The sequence below is a fragment of the Lactuca saligna genome, chromosome 5 (genome assembly GCF_052625555.1).
Source record: "Lactuca saligna cultivar CGN05327 chromosome 5, ASM5262555v1, whole genome shotgun sequence".
In the NCBI taxonomy this organism is placed as follows: Eukaryota; Viridiplantae; Streptophyta; class Magnoliopsida; order Asterales; family Asteraceae; genus Lactuca; species Lactuca saligna.
Window position 1 is genome coordinate 25,014,617 of NC_136421.1, and position 14,703 is coordinate 25,029,319.

General features: G+C 44.6%; 1 protein-coding gene across 1 annotated transcript; it reads left to right on the forward strand.

The window, feature by feature from the left end:
* The first annotated feature begins 1,399 nt into the window (after positions 1 to 1,399).
* Positions 1,400 to 1,969, forward strand: LOC145045150 (uncharacterized). The gene has a single exon (XM_078993491.1). It carries the CDS (start codon positions 1,400 to 1,402, stop codon positions 1,967 to 1,969), a length of 570 nt encoding a protein of 189 aa, XP_078849617.1.
* Positions 1,970 to 14,703: the final 12,734 nt, after the last annotated feature.

Here is a 14,703-nt window from a genome sequence, read left to right on the forward strand (position 1 = left end):
TAGACTAAGGCATCACGTATCAGGCCACTCTAGTCCTAATAAGAATACCTAGTCTACTCTAGCATGCATATCGTAATTCATCATATAGCATAACATAGCATGTCCAATAACACTTATTATGAGAGTATTTTGGGAATCACCGTTCGGGCGCTGGCTGATCGTACACACAACTCTGTTCCGTTTGTCTCAAAACCCTTTTTTTATCATTAAAAATTTCCTCAAATCCCCAGTTTGAGTTCAGATACCCCGACGATGTATCCGAATCCCTCAAACCAAGGCTCTGATACCAACTTGTAACATCGTAAAAATTTGAACAATTTTTCACTTTGAAAAACCATGAAATATAGTTTGCATTCATAAATAAAAACATTGTATCAACATTGTATCAATACAAAACCCCAAGATCAAAATGTTTAAACTCCAATGTGCGTGTGTACGAGTCATGTCGGCGCCTTCCCGCGATCATCGCTAGTACCTGAAGCACATAACACATAACACTGTAAGCATAAATTCTTAGTGAGTTCCCCAAAATACCACATATCGCACATACGCCTTTCTAGGCCATAGGACCTTCCGATCCAAGTGTCTCAGGGGATTTCCATCCCATACTCTATTGACCTTCCGGTCCATATCATATTGACCTTCCGGTCCACATCATGCTCATATCACATAACATATCACATATAACTTACATCATATATACATCATACTCATAAGACCCTTCGGTCACATATAATTACCCCATCGGGTAAGGCATTGTGAGAAGACTCACCTCAGACGTCTCGTAAGTCTCTGACTCGGTAGAAGTATTGATAGTGGTAGTGGGTGTGTAGGATAATTGTTTTTGTCTTGAGTTTATGGTCCATATGTGCTTACGGCTGTAAACTCCTTACGGCCGTAAACACCTTGCGGTTGTAAGTTGAGTCTATAAATAGGGCGTTGTGTCATACTTTAAAGGTTGTTGATGCCTTCGTGTTTTCCCAAGTTGTATCTGACGTTTTATCGCTTTAAAGCGTATGCAAGCTTGCTTTCATTCGATTTTTGCTTATTGATTCGTATTGTGCATCTGTTATTCGTTTTGATCATTGGTAGATCCGTTTCGGGATTTACAATTGGTATCAGAGCATAACCAGTGTCAAAGACATCTTACAGTTGCGTTTTTAGCCAAATATTCAAAATTGTCTTTGGACCGTAAACTAGAGTTTACGGCCTAAAGATTTACGGTAATTTAATTAATTAATAATCAATAAATTTTATTACGAATCGAAATTCAAATTTTTCCTTGACCATAAACATCAGTTTACGGCCTTAAGAAAATTTTGAAAATCTCTTATCAGTTTACGGCAAATTAAGTTTTTAATTAAATTTTATTTCAATTAAATTTTATCTTAATAAAAAAATGGAAACACAAAATTCAAATCAATACCAAGAACTTGACGTTGTGATGGGAACAACTACGCGCATTCCTCGACGTATGTCTACTGATGGCTTCACCGAGTGGAAGTACAGAATCGAAAAATATATAAAAATGAAGGATTTTAAAGTCTGGAAGTGCATAATCAAAGATCCGATCAGAATCACCACTATAGTCGTGGGACAAGTGGTGGATAAGAAGATTGAAAATTATACTGATGAGGATTTCGAGACCATTGAGGAACAAGAGAAGGCATTAGCCATCTTGACTATGGCACTCTCACCAGACATTGCACAAGGTTTCAGAGAATACACTTCTGCCAAAGCATTATGGGAGGCACTGATTGAAGTATATGAAGGAAACGAGGATATGCGAGAAAGTCGCCAAGACATGTTAAGGCAACGATTTAACATGTTCAATTATGTGCCCGACGAGACTCTTGAAGCCCAGTTGCAGCGGTTTACAACTCTTAATACCGAAATGACTGTAGCGGGGATCTTCTATACAAAGTCAAAGATCAAAAAGAAGCTACTAAATGCTCTCCCAAAATCTTAGGACATGAATGTGGCTGTGATTAAGAATACCAAAGATCTCAATCGCCTAACCCTAGCTGAGGTGATGGCTGTCATCAAAGCATGTGACATTGATGACAAGCAAAGAGAGATAAACCATGTTAACTTATACTCGACTGCAAACCTTGGCATTTCAACTAAAAATGCTTTGTCTTTGTTTTCTTATTCATTTGCAGGCTTACCCTTCAATGCATCTCCTCAGACTCAGATACTCTCTCATCCATCGGCTCCCATTGTCTCAGCCATGCCCCAGCCACAGAACCAATCATTCTTGATAGCTCCTTCAAATGTGGCTTATTCTTCTTCTTCAAAGGGAAAGGAGCTTGATGAGAACATTATCTTTGTTGCAAAGCTAATCAATTGCTATAATGCTCTTGTAGCTGGGGAGCTTCCTCCTCAACTGTCGTTTGCAGACTTGATCAAATCCATCCGGAGGATGTTGAGGAGATGGACATCACATGGAAAATTGCCATGGCTGTCTTTAGGGCAAAGCAATTTGCCAAGAAGACGGGAAAGAATAATTGGGGAATGAGCGCTGACAGGAAGGTTGGGTTCAATAAAGGAAAGCTTAGGTGCTTTAACTATCACGAGCCAGGGCATTTTGCTCGTGATTATCCTCACCCCGACAGAAGACCCAATAATGACAGATCGATTGTTGCAGTGGGAAACAGCAGAAGCAACGAGCAACCAAACAATGAGAAGGCTATGGTTGCACAATCATTTGACTGGGAAGATAAGATACAAGCTCTCAACATCTCTGGTCCAGAAAATGCTCATCTGGCACAAGTAAAGGATGATACACCAGCAAGGATCGTTGCAGCGGAGGACAGCATGATGAAGCTTCAGTTTGCCTTGATGGTATCTTCTTCCAATGAACCTAATTCATCCAAGGTAAGTCTTCCATCATGTTCACAAGCTTGTATTGATTATGTGAAAGCCCTACATGATAAAATTGAAAATTTAGAAAGCGAACTAGATAGCCTTAAAATCCTTCATGAGTTAAATGACAAATTAAAAAGGGACGTAGAAGACCTTAGATATGAAGGATATCAACATAGGAAAGGTCAGAAACCTCTTAAGGCTCAACTAGAATAAAAAATAAAGGACTTTAGAAAACTACAGGAGGACTACAGTAATAAATGTGAAAACTATGATTATGTAGTCAAACAAAACACAGAACTGGTGGCTGAAATTGAGTCCTTGAGTGGCAAATTTGAAACTGCCAAACTTGATGTTCGAAAATATGATCATTCAAGTGAAGTGGTTGCGAACATGATAGAACACACCATGAAATTTAAAAGAAATCAATCAAAAGGTCTAGGATACAATAATGTGCCACCTCCCTTTAATCATTCATATCTACATAAGCCACTGTCCAAGGAAGAAATTGCCAATGAACCTTCTATGGTTTATGGCAAATCTTATGGTTTTGTTTCAGGAGGGTTTATTAATGTTGAGAGTACTAACATTTCTACTTCTCTTGTAGATCAATCCTTGAATCAGTCACAGCACGAAGTTAAAGGATCTGTGTCTGAAATTAAACCTGAGTCCAAACCTGAAGTTTTAGCTTTATACAAAGACAATTCTTTTTCAAATGTTTTGATTGACAATAGTTTTTGTGATGTTTTTGATTCTGCTGATCTTGTTTTTATTTCTCCTGATACTGATACTGTTTTGAATGTTTTTAATATGTCTGATAAATCTTTGAACAATTTGGTTGACAATTTGTGTGTTTGTGATAAAAATGTTGAAATACACTGGTTTCACAACCCTCTAATAGTAAAACACCCTCACTTCCCTCACAACCTAATATTGTTGCTAGTTCTTGTGAGAGAAGCAAGGGTGTTGGTAGGGAAAAAAATTCTGAACAATGCAGTACTAGTTCCAACAATAACAAGCATGTTTGTTTTAACTGTGGCACTAGTGGTCATATTGCTAGAAATTGTCTAAATAGAATGTTTGTGAGCCATAATCTTCCAAGACGGGAGAACGATTTCAGAGGAAGGTCTTTAAATAGAAACTTCTCTAGAAGTCGTTCTCGAGATGATGATTGGGCAGATGAACGAAAAAGGGATACTTTTCACAAACGTAAAAAGGTTTTTAAACACCATGTCCCAAGAAGTCTGCCAAAGAGGAGCTCAGCCATGCCAAGGTCAAGCTCTTCGCAAAGCAGCAATGGAACTTCTACCAACTCTGGTAGAAGTCATACATGCTGTAAGCAGACTGTTAAGCATAACATGACAAAATTAAATGAGACATACAGAAAACCTAATTATAAGTGGAGGCCTAAACCCATTCCCAATACATCATTTACGCCCCCTAAGAAGGTTATTTGTAGTAAAATTGAAAAGGCATCGGGAACACCCAGGAAAATCATGACCTGGGTGCCCAAATCTAATTAAACCCGCACATTTTGCAGGGACAGTTGAGGGGAAATGTCGTCAGACCATGGTTCGTCGACAGCAGTTGTTCCCGATATATGACGGGAGATATCACCCAACTGCACATCATTCAATCATTTAATGGGGGATATGTCTCTTTTGCGGGTGGAGATGGAGGAAAAATTACACAAAAGGGAACGGTGTCAAATGGAGTTCTAAGCTTTGAAAATGTGAATTTCACTCCCGAGTTAAAATACAGTCTGTTAAGCGTCTCTTAGATCTGTGACAAGGGCTATTCTACGCATTTCACTGACAAGGAATGCATGATCTTAAAGCCAGGCTTTCTCATCCCGGAAGAATGGATTCTCATAAAGTTGAAAAGGGATGGGAACGCCTATATTATCGATATGAATAGCAATCTCCCAGAGCAAGTTACTTGTTAGTTCTCCAAGATCTCCGAGCAAACTGCAATGCTGTGGCACCGAAGATTAGGTCATGCTAACGCCAAGAACCTAAATCGTCTTGCGAAGAATGACATGGTCCGTGGATTGCCTATCAAAGACTTTATCACGTTTGAAAAATGTGTGTCATGTGCTCAAGGAAAGCATCATCGAAAGCATCAATAAGTCAGGTTCTTCAACTACTTCACATGGATTTGTTTGGTCCAGTAAACGTGCTAAGCATCAATAGAAGTTCTTATTGTTTAGTTGTGATTGATGATTTCTCTCGATTCACGTGGGTTTTCTTTCTATCCAACAAAGCTGGTGTCACTGAACTGATCAAAAAGTTCATCATACTTGTTGAGAATCAGACCAATCAAATGGTGAAGGCGCTTCATATCGATAATGGAACAAAGTTTAAGAATTTTGTTCTCAATCACTTCTGTGCTGAAAAGGGTATCCTGCATCAATTGAGTTCAGCTCATACACCTCAACAAAATGGTGTTGCTGAAAGGCGGAATAGAACACTCAAAGACACTGCAAGAATGATGTTGTGTGACTCCAAGCTACCTGTTTTCTTTTGGGCGGAGGCGATAAACACTGCTTGTTATGTTCAGAATCGAGTGCTCATCAACAAAGCTCAAATGAAAACCCCGTATGAAATTTTCTATGGTCACAAGCCATCGGTCAGTCATTTTCGAGTATTTGGCTGTCCTTGTACCCTTCTTCACCTAGATGCCAACCCGAAGTTTAATGCCAAAGCCGATGACTGTTATTTTGTGGGGTACACTGCTCGCACCGCTTATAGAGTCTACAATAAGAAAAACAAGCAGATTGTGGAATCCTATGACGTGTGTTGGTTGGAAGAGAATGAGACAGACGCAAGAGTGGGTCCGGATTAGTTATTTGATTATACGTCACTTTTTTAAATCCTTAGACATGTACTCAAACAATGTATCTCGAGCTGATTCGCATGGGAAGGGCATCCCTGAAGATGAAGAAGAAGAAGTCGTGTACAAGCCTGTATCCAAATCTTCTGGTTCATCAAAAGGGAAAGCTAAAGCCTCACTTGAGGAAGATACCTCTAGTTCTCATAAGGGAGGATCTCCTGCTGCATCTGAGGGGGAGCCTTCTTCTACACCTGAGGGGGAGTCTTCTTGAACATTATTGGGGGAATCATCTTCTACTCCTCAAGAGAGTCCGTTCGTGGTACATGATAGTCCTCAATCAGTCCATACTGATTCTTCAGATGCTGGAATGACACCTCATATGTCTATAGAGAAAGAGTTAACTCCAAACGATGCTTCCGTTGTCTCCTCAACATTCATGGAATTACTCTTTCTTGATCTTATTGCAGATGACTATGTCGCAGAACCATTGTAACACCCAAAGTTTCAAAGGCCAAGAAAGAAAAGAAATGCCCTAATTTAAGGGTCGACTCGGCGAGTCCAAGGAAGGACTCGACGAGTCCGAGCGGGATCCGAGTCGAGGAATAAGTGACCAACTCGGCGAGTCAGCCAAGGCGACTCGGCGAGTAGGGTCTGTGCGAGGAAAACCCTAAATCCGGGGCTTGGAGCCTATTTAATCGCCTCATTCTTCTTCCTAGTGCTCCTTTACTGTCTCTCACACCCAGAACGCCGCACCCTAAGCCCCCATTGTGCTCATTCATGCTTTTGGCCATTTTTGAGTGATTTCAAGGAAGAAGAAGAAGTAGGAATCTTTGAAACATCAAGGAGTGGCATTGGATCCGAAGTTTGGGGATAATTTCAGAGCATTTGAAGGTATTAAGCCGTTTGTCTCCTCCAGATTTCCCTTGGTTGTGAGTTTTGGGGCTTTTAAGCCATGTTTGAAATCAATCTCGAGCTTGAGGTCCAGATCTGAGGTTGCTACCTCAGATCCATGCTTGTTTTGGTCTAGAATCCCGTAAAGTATCAGCCCTTGAGTGGATCATGGAGTCCTTTTGCCTTAAGCCCTAGTTTTTGGCATGTTTTGCCTAGATCTCCTTCTCTACACGTAAAGATTGCAACTTTACATAGGGAATTGGCTTGGGAAGGGTAGATCTATAGTTTGGAGTCCATGCATGGCTCAAAAGTCCTCTGCATGTAAGGAGAACTGAAGGGACTCGGCGAGTCCTTTGAGTGGACTCGGCGAGTAGCATGAAGTTGTGGAGAAACTTGACGAGTGGGATGAACAACTTGTCGAGTCGTATGAAGATTGCCTTGTACTCGGCGAGTCTGTTCTTGGACTCGGTGAGTTAGGTTGCGAAACCCCCAAACCCTTCGAGTTGTGACTCGAATCAGTGAGTCGAGTGGGGACTCAGTGAGTTGGACAGGTCTGGACTCAGAAATCGGTAGACTCGGCGAGTCATGGACTGACTCGGCGAGTCGAGGCGCGAATGGAAGGTATCTGATCATTTTGAACTCGGCGAGTCAGTAGGGTGACTCGGCGAGTAGGGTTTACCTGGAAGGTTGACTTTGACCAGGACTTTGACTTTGGACCAGGGTGGACTTGGTTGTCTTTCGGGGGTCAGTTAGACTCAGTGTTGCATTGATATTGGTAGTTCGGGGAGCAAAGGGAGCAGGAGTTCCGTGAGTTGTCAGGCAGAAACTAGTGAGATCATCAGCAAGATCAGCCAGTGCAGGTGAGTTCCCTTTGTGTGAATGGGTCTAAGGCCACAATGTCGGCCCATGTAGTTATGAGTAGAAGACCCGGGGGTTAGCCTAGGCACAGTATGCTAGTATTATTTTCAGGATGAGGTCTAGTAATAGCGGGCGGGTGCCCAGGGAATTGTTTATATGATAGTTATACTTGTTGTCTGTGTGATACATGTATGTGCCTGGTAGGGAGGTGAGTGTGGATGAGGTACCGTATCTCACCAATAGCAGAGTGTGGATGGGGTTCCATATCTCATTAGTAGCAGAATAGGGGCGAGGCCCGAACTAGAACAGGAGTGAGAGTGGGCTAGGCCCGTACCTCACTACCATTAGGAGCGTGGACGGGGTCCCATGACTCATCAGTAGCAGGACATGGGCGAGGCCTAGGATAGGCGACGCCTTAGGACAGAACCAGTTGTATGTGTTAGTTATGTGTTGTGAAATGTTTATGTGTTATTATTTGTTGGCGGGCGAGACCCTGTGACAGGCGGGGCCTAAGTAAAACAGATCTGTATCCGAGCGGGGCTCAAAGCCAGGCGGGGCCTGGAGCGGCGGGGCCATTGTAGCGGGCGAGGCCCGAGGTAGGGGCGAGGCCCAAGATAGGGGGTGTGGCCCAGTATGTGCAGTATGTGGTTATGCATGTTATGTGGTAGGGTGGGGAACTCACTAAGCTTCATGCTTACGGTTTTCAGTTTTGGTTTCAGGTACTTCTGGTAGCGGAGGGAAGAGCTCGGGGTGATCGCATGGCACACACCATAGACTAGACAGCCTGGGAATGTTTACTCTGATAATGAACATGTGTTTTGAAAACTTATACTCATATTATGTTTTGGAATGATGACTTTACTTTAAGTAATGATTTATTAAAAGAAATTTTTATTCTTAAATTTTGGGTCGTTACAAGTTGGTATCAGAGCCTTGGTTTGAGGGATTCGGACATGCCCTCGGGGTGTCTGAACTCAAACTAAGGAATTGGTAAAGAAGTTTTAAAATAAAAAGACAGTTTAGTAAAAAGGGAGTTTTGATAAAGAAAATAGTTTTAGAAAAGCAAAAAGATCTCGGAAAGATAAAAAAACTTTGAAAAGAGAAAAGAGGTGTGGTGCATGCAATCAACCGAGCTCAAGTAAGTACCCCAAAATACCCATACAAGTTTATGTTTTGATTATCAGTTAATAGAACAACATGCTACATTAGGACTAAGGATCTAGGGAGGATGCCTTATGTGCCTGTTATATGTGCTTTTGATCTGCATGATAGTGCTAAATAGTCAGTAGTAGGATAGCCTGATTAGGTTATGCCTGAGTTTATGAGTTGTGTTGCATGCTAGTTCAGATTCTTACTATGTGGATATGATTGCTTGAGTATGTTATGCTTAGATTTCCCTTGTCTGAATGCTGCTTGCTTTGTGCATTGTGGGATTCTAAGTGATGGGAGTTAGCCATTAGGTGGATACGTCACGTCACATGTGATCAGGGCTGAATAATCTCAGAGTGTTGGATTTGGTCCTATTGCGCAGCTCTTGTTTGAGTCCAACCGTTGTAGGAACGAGTCTTTTACTTGAAGGATTATCTGAGCCTCGTCACATGTGATGGTATCCAAGTGATTGCTAATTGGCATTGCGAGGAGGCCTTCAGCAGCTGAGGACTGGTTTGAGTTGAGTCAAAGGTTTCCCTAGGGTAAGCCTAGGATGAGGTAGTGCTGGGAGCAGTAGAAGTAGAAAAGGGACCTGGTGGAGTCAAAGCAGTCCCTGAGGAAAGTACGGATAGATGTGGAAGGTAGTATGGACCCGTACTACTGAAAGCAGAGGATCCGTACTCGATTCGGGAAAGGCCGAGACAAGACCGGGAACATGGTAGTGAGTATGTTTGGTCTCGCAGCAGTGAGGAGTATTCTGATAGTGGTTATGTTATATGTTTCAGTGTGGTGACATTGCAAGAGGGACCAACGGGCGGATCAGGCACCGGAGAGGGATTAGGCTCGGGTTTAGGGGCCGAGCAGCTCGAGGAGCGGATGAGAGAGTGGATATCAGTGGAGGTTACGCGTAGTATTCTAGCTCAGACTCCTGTGATCTTTGGCACGGTCAAGGAGGGTATATTGGAGATTTTGGATGAGAGGCTGGGAGCCTTCCGTACTGAGATGATGGCTTTATTGGGAGCGCGTACCTTGACATTTCGGGAGTTCAGGGCTTGCGGGGAACCAGATTATCATGGGGCTAAGGACCCCATCGCTAGCAGCAGATGGTTGGCTGATGTTGCCAACGCATTCCGTACGAGCCGGTGTCCTGAGGAGGATAAGGTCAGACTCGCTTCCTGTCTTCTGAAGGACAGAGCGAGGGATTGGTGGGAGGAGATTGGTCACGCTTTGGGTGATGATGCCGCGTTGGACGCGATGACTTGGAGTGATTTCTCAGCGAGGTTTAGAGCGGAGTTTTCACCGATTATTGAGGTGCAGCAGTTGGCTCGGGAATTTCAGGATTTAACACAGACTACTGAGACTGTGGCGGAGATCACCACCAAGTTCAGAGAGAGAGCCCTTCTTGTTCCGCAGTATGTCGCGGATGAGGAGATGAAGAAGGCACAATATCACGAGATGCTGAGGGATGACATCAGGGAGTTCGTGAGCAGGCCCGGTTGTAAGACGCTGGAAGATATGATTTCTCGGGCCAGGGAGAGGGAAATTGATTTGGAGCAGATCCGGAAGAGGAAGCCGGATGAGGTTCAGGTAGCCATGAGTTCGGGCAAAAGGCCCAAGGGATCAAAGTCGAGATCGAGGGATTATCAGGACTGCAGTCGATGCGGAATGTGTAGCAGGACGCACGGGGGCGCATGCAGGAGTGGTAGTGGTGGTGAGTCTGGCTGTTTCAGGTGCGGTCGGACTGGTCATTTTAGCAGAGATTGTACTGCTACCATCACTCAGGGATCAAACTTATGTTTTCACTGCAATCAGCGGGGCCACAAGAAGGCCCAGTGACCCAGTTTGCTTTCAGCAGGATGGGTGATGGCACCTGCCCCTGCAACTTTGAGTATCACAGACGGCCGTCTGGGACGTGCGGAGGCGCCTGCGGTAGGAGGCTGGGCTTTTCAGATGGCTACTCGGGAGATGCGAGCAGCGCCGGACATTGCAGGTATGCGACTTCCATTTTCAGTTCTTTTATTTTGTGCATGATTATATTGTTATGGTTCTGCATCAGTAGCGATTGAGCATTTTATTTTCAAGCGGGTTCATTGTGATCGAGTTATATGCCATTTGCATACCTTGGTTATTGGTTAGTAATTAAGGGATGGGTTGTATCGAAGAAGGTTACTTTGAGTGCAGTATCCGTAGCATGCCTTGGAGAGACTCGGTATGTCTCGCTAGTTCGGAGCAGTATATGTTTTAGAATGGACAGGTTAGATCCTTAGCTATGGTAAGCTTAGGATTCCTCAGCGGATTGATTATGGTAGCAAGGATTGCGATTTCTTCTCATCGATCATCGATGTGTAAGCAGGATCAAAGTGGGGGAGAATCCTCCGAGTGTATAAGGGTAAGGGCATGCAAATCCAAATCGGGTATATGATTATGAGAAGGAAAGAAGGTAGTTCAGCATTTAACGGATCGAGTAGTTCAGGGTTGGGAGTTTGAGAACTTCCCATCAGTGCGTGTGTGGAAAGGGTAATGGTGGGTACGTGGTTCGGATTCAGGTTAAAGGGCCGCGTGTAGAATTCGTGTGAGTCAGAATGGAGATCTTGAGGTCAAATAGCAGGAGATGTTTTCGTGTTAGCAGTCAGTGGTAGAAAGTGATGTAAGACTGCGGGGGCGGCCGTAGCATTCACTAGCAGTCAGTGGTGGAAGTGTTGTCAGACTACGGGGCAACTGTAGCATTTTGTAGTAGCTTCGTTGGCGGAGTCGGGGCGAGGCCCTTATCTCCTAGCATTCAGATAGGGATCGGGAATGGGGAATGGATGAGAATGGTATGGAGTTTCCTGTATAGCCATTGAGAGATGAGACCTTGGAAGAGGCCGCTCTAGGATATAGTCGGGTGAGACCCGTGGGCGAGGCCCGTATGAGGATAGCAGTATAGGTGAGACCTGACAGCAGGGTGGCTCTGTAGTATGGTTGGTTGAGACCCGTGGGTGAGGCCTGTGAGTTTTAGCAGCACAGGTGGGACCTGGTAAGGATCTTAGCGTCTAGGCAAGGAGATCGGGGATCCCAGGAAATTGTAGTGCCAGCATGGTAAAATAGATTGAGCAGTATAGGTGGCAGAAGTATCTTTGAATGTCGCTGGGAGCGACTAGTGGTTGTGCTGGGTCAGTAATCAGTGAGAGTCGGTAATCCAGATATTGATAGGTTGGTAGGGACCAGGATGGTCTCAGTTCATTCGGAAGCCAGATAAGAATAGCAGGATAGTGCGGGGATGCAGAGTATGGTGGAATTCAGTTAGTTGATCATGGGGTGCTCGACACCGAATGATAGTAGCAAGAATGCCAAGCGGATACTGGCAACGATGACCAGTACTGGGAGTGGCGGGAGTAATAGATTTGGTGAGGAAAGGGTCCTCACCGCGGCAGAAGGGAGAGATGGTTATGGATCATTTCCTTGGGAGAGGCAAGGAAAGCGCGTAAGGAAAGAAAGGGTGAACCCCTACGGGGTCAGTGCAGTATTTGGAGATTACCAAAAAGATTGTCGGTTGAGTAAGTTGTGTTACAGGATGTTCAAGCTCAGGATGGACCCGAGATTATTATCTGTAAGGATTAACGTTGGTCTGACTGATTGAACGGAAGGCCAGCAAAGTTAGGCAGCTGATGCTAGAATGGATGGTGGGGCTTTGGAGGTAGATCGCCGGCAGTAGAGTATAGTAAACTTCGAGGACGAAGTTTAGTTTAAGTGGGGGAGAGTTGTAACACCCAGAGTTTCAAAGGCCAAGAAAGGAAAGAAAATCCCTAATTTAAGGGTCGACTCGGCGAGTCCAAGGAAGGACTCGACGAGTCCGAGTGGGATCCGAGTCGATGAATAAGTGACCAACTCGGCGAGTCGGCCAAGGCGACTCGGCGACTAGGGTCTGTGCGAGGAAAACCCTATATCTGGGGCTTGGAGCCTATTTAATCGCCTCATTCTTCTTCCTAGTGCTCCTTTACTGTCTCTCACACCCAGAACGCCGCATCCTAAGCCCCCATTGTGCTCATTCATGCTTTTGGCCATTTTTGAATGATATCAAGGAAGAAGAAGTGGGAATCTTTGAAACATCAAGGAATGGCATTGCCTTCGAAGTTTGGGGATCATTTCAGAGCATTTGAAGGTATTAAGTCGTTTCTCTTCTCCAGATTTTCCTTGGTTGTGAGTTTTGGGACTTTTAAGCCATGTTTGAAATCAATCTCGAGCTTGAGGTCTAGATATGAGGTTGCTACCTCAGATCCATGCTTGCTTTGGTCTAGAATCCCGTAAAGTATTAGCCCTTGAGTGGATCATGGAGTCTTTTTGCCTTAAGCCCTAGTTTTTGGCATGTTTTTCCTAGATCTCCTTCTCTACACGTAAAGATTGCAACTTTACGTAGGGAATAGGCTTAGGAAGGGTAGATCTATAGTTTGGAGTCCATGCATGACTCAAAAGTCCTCTGCATGTAAGGAGAACTGAAGGGACTCGGCGAGTCCTTTGAGTGGACTCGGCGAGTAGCATGAAGTTGTCGAGAAACTCGACGACTGGGATGAACAACTCGTCAAGTCGTATGAAGATTGCCTTGTACTCGGCGAGTCTGTTCTTGGACTCGGCAAGTCAGGTCGCGAAACCCCCAAACCCTTCGAGTTGTGACTCGAATCAGTGAGTCGGCTGGGGACTCAGTGAGTTGGACAGGTCTGGACTCAGAAATCGGTAGACTCGGCGAGTCATGGACTGACTCGGCGAGTCGAGGCGCGAATGGAAGGTATCTGATCATTTTGAACTCGGCGAGTCAGTAGGGTGACTCAGCGAGTAGGGTTGACCTGGAAGGTTGACTTTGACCAGGACTTTGACTTTGGACCAGGGTGGACTTGGTTGTCTTTCGGGGGTCAGTTAGACTCAGTGTTGCATTGATATTGGTAGTTCGGGGAGCAAAGGGAGCACGAGTTCCGTGAGTTGTCAGGCAGCAACTAGTGAAATCATCAGCAAGTTCAGCCAGTGCAGGTGAGTTTCCCTTTGTGTGAATGGGTCTAAGGCCACAATGTCGGCCCATGTAGTTATGAGTAGAAGACCCGGGGGTTAGCCTAGGCACAGTATGCTAGTATTATTTTCAGGACAAGGTCCAGTAATAGCGGGCGGGTGCCCATGGAATTGTTTATATGATAGTTATACTTGTTGTATGTGTGATTCATGTATGTGCCTGGTAGGGAGGTGAGTGTGGGCGAGGTCCCATATCTCACCAATAGCAAAGTGTGGATGGTGTTCCATATCTCATTAGTAGTAGAATAGGGGCGAGGCCCGAACTAGAACAGGAGTGAGAGTGGGCTAGGCTCGTACCTCACTACCATTAGGAGTGTGGACGGGGTCCCATGACTCATCAGTAGCAGGACATGGGCGAGGCCCAGGATAGGCGAGGCCTTAGGACAGAACCAGTTGTATCTGTTAGTTATGTGTTGTGAAATGTTTATGTGTTATTATTTGTTGGCGGGCGAGGCCCTGTGACAGGCGGGGCCTAAGTAAAAACAGATTTGTATCCGAGCGGGGCTCGAAGCCAGGCGGGGCCTAGAGCGGCAGGGCCGTTGTAACGGGTGAGGCCCGAGGTAGGGGGCGAGGCCCAAGATAGGGGGTGTGGCCCAATATGTGCAGTATGTGGTTATGCATGGTATGTGGAAGGGTGGGGAACTCACTAAGCTTCGTGCTTACAGTTTTCAGTTTTGGTTTCAGGTACTTCCGATAGCGGAGGGAAGAGCTCGGGGTGATCACATGGCACACACCATAGACTAGACAGCCTGGGAATGTTTACTCTGATAATGAACATGTGTTTTGAAAACTTATACTCATATTATGTTTTGGAATGATGAATTTACTTTAAGTAATGATTTATTAAAAGAAATTTTTGGTCTTAAATTTTGGGTCGTTACAACCATCTGGTGTTGCCGAACCAGCAAATAAAGGAGGGATCAACATTCACACTCTCCCTGCCTCCTTAAATGATATCAGCCAAGAAATACCCTCAAGAGTTCAACGCGATCATCCGATCGAAAACGTCATCGGCCAGCTAGAGGATGGGGTTAAAACTAGAAGCCAAAGTGGAGACGTTAATACATGTCT